The sequence below is a fragment of the Stomoxys calcitrans genome, chromosome 4 (genome assembly GCF_963082655.1).
Source record: "Stomoxys calcitrans chromosome 4, idStoCalc2.1, whole genome shotgun sequence".
NCBI classification, from domain to species: Eukaryota; Metazoa; Arthropoda; class Insecta; order Diptera; family Muscidae; genus Stomoxys; species Stomoxys calcitrans.
Window position 1 is genome coordinate 120,086,135 of NC_081555.1, and position 8,944 is coordinate 120,095,078.

Sequence of the window (8,944 nt, forward strand, 5' to 3'; positions counted from 1 at the left end):
TAAAACTTAATGAATAGTAGATTTTTAAATGTTGGTCTCTTACAAAATATGTAAAACAAATTGTTATGAAAGTACATATTTTTAAGCTTTAAAAGACTTTCTCATTCAAAACAAAAAAATATATAATTTATATTCGGAAATTAAAGAAAGAAAAAATTAAAAATGTATGTGTATTTATTTTGGTATGCTTTGCAAAATAGGTTTTTTTGGTTTACTATGCAAACCAATTTTTTATAAAAGTTCAGTCTTTCATGTTTAAAACTTAATTAATAGTAGATTTATAGATTTTGGTTTTTTACAAAAAAATTAAAGCATATTGTTATGTTCCAATTTTGGTTTGCTTTGGTTTATTTTATAAGATTTCCGTCTTTTATGGTTTAAACTAAAAATATAATTTTTTTTATAAAAGTTCAGTCTTTCATGGTTAAAACTTTTGGCGTTGGAGTTTTTCATAAAAAATGCAACAACCATTTTTTTGCGTTAAACACAAATTTCACAAGGGTGTGTAAGCACTCGTGCGTACCTATTTTTATGTACATACTCGTATATAGAAGAACACAATTTGGGCGAAAATTCATGTAACTATCAAGAAAGGGTAAATTTCAGAATTTGGTTGTTAAAATTAAATTTGTTTATAAGTTGTTTAAAAAAATGGAATTCATAGTTTTCATAATAATTACTGAAGATTTTATAATTATTTCTGTTAATGAATTTACGTAGGGAATAATTTTTGTGATAGTTTGAGAGCATGTTTCTTATTAATGTGCATTTGAATTCCAAAAAATTAATATTTGCATATATTTTATAATAAAATATTAGTGTTTCAAAAATTAAGTAGTTAAATTTAATAAAGAAGCTCAAGTATATATTAAGTAGCCATAAAATTATCCAAAAAAAAAAACGAATTAAAGAAAAATGCAACCAAAGTATTTAAAAGCCTCTAAATAACAGCTGCAAATTCAGTTTTATGTGTCAATTGTTTAAGAGTCAAAACTAAGCATATCAAATAAAACATATATTAAATGAATCGATGCATGTTAAATGTGTTAAAGATTAGGCTTAAAGCTTGCCAAATACAACCATATCGGAAGAAAAACATGTATGGGAGCTTTATATACAGTAGAACCGATTTTCCAAGATAAATAGCGCTTGTGCCAATGAGAGTTATGTGAGCCAATAAGTAACATTTGCAAAATTTGGTGACAATCTGATAAAAAATGCGACACGTACTTTAATAACAAAAACACATTGACAGACAGACAAACAAAAACTGACAGACGGATGGACAAACAGACGGTCAAAAGGACGGACTAATAAACGTACAATCGGACTGACATGACCTGATGTAATATATACACAAGGTCATAATACCCTTTAGCACAGTAGAGGTGAAAAGTATCGTGAAAACCCAAAGTTTTAAAATGTTGCGCGCATTTCAGCATGAAAAACTCCTAGAAAAATGATTAAATGTTTAAATTGATTAAATTGTTAGTACGTAAAAAAAAACACACAGAAGCTTTGGACTTAAATTGAACGAAATAGCGGCAATTCACCCTTAATATATATGTCGTACTCAATTTTCGTGTACGACTGAGCGAAGTGTATGTCCATATTTTTCAGCATTATGTTCAAAATCGGGGTGATTATTTTAAATAATACCGGAATGATATAAAGTGGAATATTCGGCATTGGTTGTCAAATATTCGATTCTACATACATAGAAATGGGCGATAGGTAAAAACCCAAAAGGAATTTACCCGGTAAATTGGATAAATACCCGGGTATTTACCCATTTATACCCAAAATCTGGGTATTTATAATTTTGCAGATATCTTGGGTATAACAAAATTTTCCAAACAATTTTATATTCTTTGTTTATACACCCGACCTTCTAATCCCACAAAATCGGATTTTAGTTATATAAAGCCGCTATATAGACCGATCTCCAAACTTAAAGTTTTGAGCCAATAAATTGGTAATTTTTTATCCGATTGCGATGAAATTTGACACAGTGAGTTCTTGTAGACCCCTACCCATTTCTGTGAAGTGTGGTTCAGAATGGACTATATTTGGATATAGCTGCCCTATAGACTGATCGCCCGATATCCCGATATAGGGTATTGCAGCCATAAAAGATACAGTTATTACGCGAATTCGATGAAATTTGTAGGGGTTTACCAGAAAACATTGCGCCAAATTTCATCGAATACGGATAATAACTGTATCTTTTATGGCTGCAATACCTTATATCGGGATATCGGGCGATCAGTCTATAGGGCAGCTATATCCAAATATAGTCCATTCTGAACCACACTTCACAGAAATGGGTAGGGGTCTACAAGAACTCACTGTGTCAAATTTCATCGCAATCAGATAAAAAATTACCAATTTATTGCCTCAAGACTTTAAATCTGGAGATCGGTCTATAGAGCGGCTATATATAACTAAAATCCGATTTTGTGGGATCAGAAGGTCGGGTTTATTAACATACAAAATTATCAAAAATTGTTTGGAAATGTTGTTACGCCCAAGATATCTGCAAAATTATAAATTTCCAAAAAATGGGTATTTACCTAATAAATACCCAAGCGTTGGGTATTCACCTGGTAGAAACCCATCTCAAGATGTACATAAAAAAGTTTGATTATGTTCAAATACTTATAGTGCCTAATATTTCGATGTTGCAGCGGAACAGAATTGACATGTCTCAAAGTTGTCTTCATTTTTATAATAAAAACGAAAGCAACCGCCGCAGATCGGACGATCGCATGATTTGCAGAGATTTTCATCACAATAGGTCCCGCAATGAAGACATACTTTTGTCATGTCATCTGCACTCTCTAGCAGTACTTTTTTTATTAGGCCTCTGTAAATATTTGGGTCTTCTATGTCTTCTAGGTTTTTTTTGTTTAAAATTGCTTCGGCAAACTGGCACACATAAATTCCGCAATTAAAATTGTCTTTTTGACGACCATGTTTTATTTGCTTTGGCTTATATTCTAAAGCGTTTGTGTGTTTTTTGAAAGTCTTTAAAAATTTTTCAACATCAGAAAAATCTTCCCCTAGGGGGTTTAAGTAGGAGAATGTCTTATCAACTGTGTCGACATAAACAAGAGTAAAATGGCCTGGTTCAAATACGGGAATTAACAAAATGTCGAAGTTTTGCAGAGGTATCTGTATATTTGAATTCTGTGCAGTAAAAATATCTCTGCCTATTTCACAGCAAGTGGAAAAGGCATTTTTCGCTGAATTTTTTATTAATATTTCTATATATATATCAATTAAGTTGCTATATAACTCCTTTTTTTTATTTAAAGATTCTAATTCTATGAAATCTATAGTTGGCGCGTCTATTAATTCCGATTGCACGCTCGAATGAACATTTTGAAATTTAAGGGCTATATAGCGTTTGTCAAATTTGCGTGGTAAATTCTTAAAAGTTGACAAGATTTTTTCCAATTTCATTTGGCTGGTGATTTGTGACTGTACTTTTTTCGGAGTCCTCTTCCAAGTTTCTTCCTCCATTTTTAGGTTGAAAGCAACTGGTTCTGAAGTGTCACTAATTAGTGTTGAAAGAGCATCTTCAGCTTCAACTAGACGAGCTTGCATATAATTTATAGATAACCTTACATAGTCGGCAGGTTTTATGTTGCGCCTTCCATCCAATGTGATGTTTTTTTTAATATTGAAGTAACCCTCGACCGGACTATTGGAAATTCTTGTGTTTATATTATCTACAAATACGCCGACAATGTTTGTCCACAATGGAGTATATGGAACATATTTTTTTAGGATAACGTTTGCAAATTCTTCGGAATAAAAACTGTTTGTTTTGGTGGCGCTTTTTACTTCGGACTTAACTTCTTGAAATAATTTTGAACCCTCATAGAAAAACGGACTATTCTTATAGGTCGAGGGAAAAACAGACGTGGCAACGGACATGTGTTCTTCTTCCCAATTTTTATACGGTTCACCATCTACAAAATTTTTAAGGTTATCTATAGAGTATATCACATCGTCTGTTTCGGTTGGACTCAAAAGTACAACCAAAAAGCACCTTAGCCAAATGAAAAAGTCATCAATTTTTGAAATATTAATGGCCTTCCACACCTGCAGTTTATAGAAACTTGCAATTTCTTCGTCTTTTTGAAAAGCTTTTATGTCTTTTTCCACAATCCTAATAAAATGGGCGCAACATAGTTGTATAACGATAAACTTTGGATATTCATTTTTCTTGCATAAATAAAAGCATTGATCTATATAACCTTCAAGGGTTACACAGTTCCATGCCTTCAATATTGCATTAATTAGAACAGTGCTCCAATCTGTGCAAACACGTTTGCATATTGGCCATTTAAGCTTATTTGCAGCGCAAAAAGTCTCTAATGACATTAGAAAACGCGCGACACAGTTTGCATAGTGGCTGCATAAAAATCCTTCGGCCACTGGAAGCAACGTACCTCTCTTTTTCGGACCAGCATCGAGGTGAGCCACGAGAGAATACAAAAATACTCTTTTTGACTCGGGCTCATACTTTCTCATAATGCTCCCAGTGGCATCAAAAAATAATGTGTTGTGGCTAAGTTTCAGTAAAGCAAAATTTTTGGCTTGGAGAATTTCTATTGGCCGTTTGGAAATCAAATAAATTTCTTGTGGGAGCGCTACTTTTTGTATATATGTACGCCAATTTTTGTCTAAATACATTTTGCAAATATCGATGTGGCTGTCAGCATCTCTATCAATTGACCGCACTTGCTCAAATTTTATTCTTCTAGCTGCATCTTTCGATACGACTCCTTGGTCATTCCCTAGTGCCTTTAAATGCTTTGATTGCTTTATGAGTAATTTGTCTCGCCAGTTTGTTGGCCGCAGATATTTAATATGTTGTTTTGCTAACAATCTGCGAACTCCTCTGAGTTGATGTTTTTTGGCAGTTTTGGGGTGAGTGATTTCTAAACTGGAAGCGTACACAGTAATGATGCTATCGAAATCAATTACAAATTTATACGCCCCGCAACCACTTAAATAATACATACATTTGGCATAAAGAACTAGTTTTTTTTTGTGGAATTTATGGCTACTAAAATTTATTGGGCAGACATTATTAAAAATTCCAAATTTGGTCCTGAGAAGATCTTGCATGAAATTTAAATACATTTTTCGATTTTCTCTACTTCTTAATAAAAAGAGTTCTTCCTCTTTAGAGAATTTAATGTCACAATCTATTTTCTTGTACTTACATACACTTTGTTTGAAACCTTCAACTTCTGGAGATACAATTGTGGGTCGTTTGGTCGGCAATTTTGAAATTAAAATTTTTTTTCTTAATACATTGTATTCTTCTATAAGAGAATCGGAATCATTACTAACATTAATGGTGCAATTATGAGAAATATTTTTGTTTCTTGTTGAGCAAAAGTCAATATTTTCATAAAAAGAATTTGTTGAATTAACTGTTTTTAGCAAATAAGTTTTGGGTGTTGAAGTAATTTTTCTGGCGTCATCTTCATTCTCATTCATATTTCCTATTTCTTCGCTACCCAAAGGTTTTTCTCCTGACAAGACACATTCATTGTTACTTGGAAGATCCATTTGGTTTGTGCAACCAATATTTATTGATTGATTTTGAAAAGAACTTCTTCCTGAACATGTGCACTTTTCTGGGAATAAAATGTAGTCATTTTCTTGGTCCAAATACAAGTATGTATTTTCAAAACTGTCGTCCCCTGACAGAACCGAATATCTGTTATGGTCTTGAGTATCAGCTGGGTCGTCGCTTTCAATTTCCAAAATCGATAACATTGTGGAAAATTGTTCCAGAATTCCCTTTTTTTCACAGTATTCTCTAGCATTTTCTGTAATATCTTTAAGACTTGAACAAGTTAAGTCCTACGAATACACAAATAGTAAAGTATAACTTATTAGCATATATATGTTGTTATATATAAAATTTTTAAAGGGCTGCAGTATAACAATTAAAGTGGCGTTAAGGTCGTCCTGACCGAATCTTAAATCATATGCTTTGTATCAACAAAATTTTCTGAGGATAACTTTAAATAGTTTTACCCAATTCTAGGCTAATTCAAAAAGTGTGAAAACAAAATTAATTGATATACACTACTTAACACAACTTAGAAAGTTTATAGCAAATCGTAATAACATATCAAATAACAGAATGGAGAGAGATTTATAATTTTCAAAGGTTCAAGAATAGGATTGAAGTCTTAACAAAATTCGATTTGTTTTAAGTGGAATTTTGAGATAAACTTACCTCCCCCTTTGAGAAAATCTGACAAAAACAATAACATTGATTATTTACGTGCAGCAATTGCAATTGGTTGTTAGCAGTGTTACTGTTGTGCAAGATTTGAGCCAAAGTTGACTTTTTTTCGATTATGTTGCTTTTGTGCCAACGTTTTATCGTCTCACAATATGCCACACTTATTAGGGTTTTTGTGTACAACTCCACTCCTGTGTTCATTTACATCTTCATGGTACAGTCCCTTCGTCAATCCGAGTCTATAGCATTAACATATTGGTTTAACTTTACTTAATTTTATAATCTGTTGGTTTTAGGAGCTGTAGCATTCAAATTGGTGGACTGGTTAAAAAATTTTTATAAAATTTTTGATTTAAATTATCTCTTACCGGTCATTTTGACCGGCTTATCCTTTCTTGTGTTTTGCGTGCAAACAAAATAATTTTACTCACAACATACATTTCTAAAAAACTGTGACCACCGTTTCTCTAAATACTTAAAAGTGAACTCGGAAAAGAAAATCTAATTCAGGAATTCTGTTCTACTAACAAAATCCCTAATTACTTTCCATAACACGCTCCTCTAAGTCTGGTATTGTGGCGTCACTTAAGTACCGGTGTCTGTTAGCCACGAAAGGCGGGTAATAAATAATAACTTTTCAAAATGTCTGCTAAATAATTTAAGGCACTCGACAAACGTCCCAGGTCAAAAAAGCACAAAAAGATGCTTTGTGCTCTTGAATAAACTGTACATAAAAAGCTCTAGCAATTGTATTGCTAGTACATTCCATTTTCTGCGCTGACAGCTCAGATAGAGAGAAATGTTTAAATTGTTGGCAGACGAGAAGAAGCAATCGTCGAAAGAACCAATAAACATTAAGCAGAGAAAGCAATTTTGAGAAAATTGCTCTCGCTGCATCCAGAAAGTAATTTTACTCTGTCTCTTTGCTTCTGAGAGATCACGCAATGTGCGTAATGTTGGTGTCAAAGCCATAGCTTCATTGTTATGGGCGCACACACGCACCCATTTCCACATTATTTCTTATGCTGCGGGCATCTGTTAAACGTACACACAACATATTCAAGCGGCATAGAAAAATAAAGTGAAAGTATGTGTGTGCTAGAGAACAGCAGCATGCAACCACAAAAATAAATGCCAATAAACATGAAGAGAATGGCTCGCTTTTAGCTCTGACTACGAAAAAGAAACAAGCAACGTAACAGCAAAAGCAACCAAAAAATCAGAATAACTTTACTTGACTTCCTAAGCACGCAGTTTAAGCATTTACACACTATCAAAGCAACATGAATCGATTTCAATTGCTTAACTGTCAGCATTTTGTTTTTTTTTTTGTATTTTTTTGCTTTAACTTTGAATTTTTCCTTAAGCTTTCCATAGTCCAGTAACTAAACTTCTATTGTAGACCTCAAGGGGACTTTTTTATAGGGAATTTTGAGCACTATCCAGCAAAAAATTTTTAAAATTGGTCCAAAAACCAAGCCTAATCAACCAACTTAAGGGGGGATGACCACCTAGGGCCTTGAAATTTTGCACATGATCTCGCTAACATCTTACCTCTAACCATTAAAAATTTCAGTGAGATATCTTTAAACTGTAATGAACGGTAGATTTTTTACTATTTTTTTCGATTCTATTCTACTCTGCGGTGGTGGGCAAAGCAAAACCATTGCATCTAATCCTGGACATTCTCCTCTTGAAATCATCAAACTATTTATCGACCTGCTGTTAGATTATAACATGAGACCACCCACTTTTTCACTTTTCTTCACAACCAAATAAAATTGTGTAAAACATTTTGTCCAGATGATTTTTACAATACATACGGTATATTTAAACAATCCATACAGCTTCAATTTCATTTGTCTATTTCCGCCAAAATTGTTTAGAGTTTTAATATAATGAAAGTTATTAATTTTTTTAATAAAGTCTTCGTATAAAACACTTTTTTCAATATTTAAAAAATCTTTTATAGAAACGTTTTTTTTCTCTTTTAAATCCATATAAAATAGTTTCGCACTAAGGCGGAAAAGTGTTTTTTTGTTTTGCTCCATAATGAAACCTCACTTAACAAATGCTTTCACTAGAATGATTCTATTTCTTTTTTTGTTTTTTGTAACAACACCTACGTTGCGCAGGATTAACGCATGTCGCAGTTCAAAGAAGCTAATGGTGCAGCTTTTGCAATTGGAACGCTGCAAGAGAAATTTGCTACGCTCCAACATTTCCCCATGTTCTGCACTGACAGATCAGAGAGAGAGAGAGAAAGAGTTGTTTTGATTGCCGGCTGGCGAGAAGGAGCATTTGTCGAACGATAACCAATTAACATTTAGCAGACAGAGAGTAATTTTTCACTCTCACTCACGACCAATGGTCTTGCTTACATTGCATCTACTACAGTTAGAGAATTATTTCAAACTCTGAATGAACAATTGTACTCACGCACAAATAGTCAAAAAGCAGTGCCAATGCCTGTCATAGACTATGACTGCGGTGGGCCCAATTATTTGGCTATGTTTGCGTGAGTACAATTGTTTTGTCTACATGCGAAATAAAATTGCAAATTGCCTAACCTACAATATTATTCACCGAATGTTCGTGGTTTGTTTTATTTTCTGCTTGTGGAAAGAGAGCTCGCTCGTAACAAAAAAAAAACTTCTCTGCTGA

At 33.1% G+C, this 8,944-nt stretch overlaps 1 protein-coding gene across 1 annotated transcript; it reads right to left on the reverse strand.

The window, feature by feature from the left end:
* Positions 1-1,416: 1,416 nt before the first annotated feature.
* LOC131997015 (uncharacterized) lies at positions 1,417-7,697 on the reverse strand. Its single transcript, XM_059367254.1, has 3 exons — positions 6,272-7,697; positions 4,461-5,889; positions 1,417-1,451 (listed from the first exon to the last, which is right to left on the reverse strand). Exons 1-3 carry the CDS (start codon positions 6,479-6,481, stop codon positions 1,417-1,419), a joined length of 1,674 nt encoding a protein of 557 aa, XP_059223237.1. The 5' UTR covers positions 6,482-7,697.
* Between the last annotated feature and the right edge of the window lie 1,247 nt (positions 7,698-8,944).

Coding starts and splice junctions, on each gene's coding strand:
- LOC131997015 (XM_059367254.1), bottom strand. CDS start 6,481: ATGAACACAGGAGTGGAGTTGTACACAAAAACCCTAATAAGTGTGGCA. Junction 5,890..6,271: donor AGATTTTCTCAAAGGGGGAG/GTAAGTTTATCT, acceptor GTGTATTCGTAG/GACTTAACTTGTTCAAGTCT. Junction 1,452..4,460: donor TGCTGGTCCGAAAAAGAGAG/GTACGTTGCTTC, acceptor TCATTTTTCTAG/GAGTTTTTCATGCTGAAATG.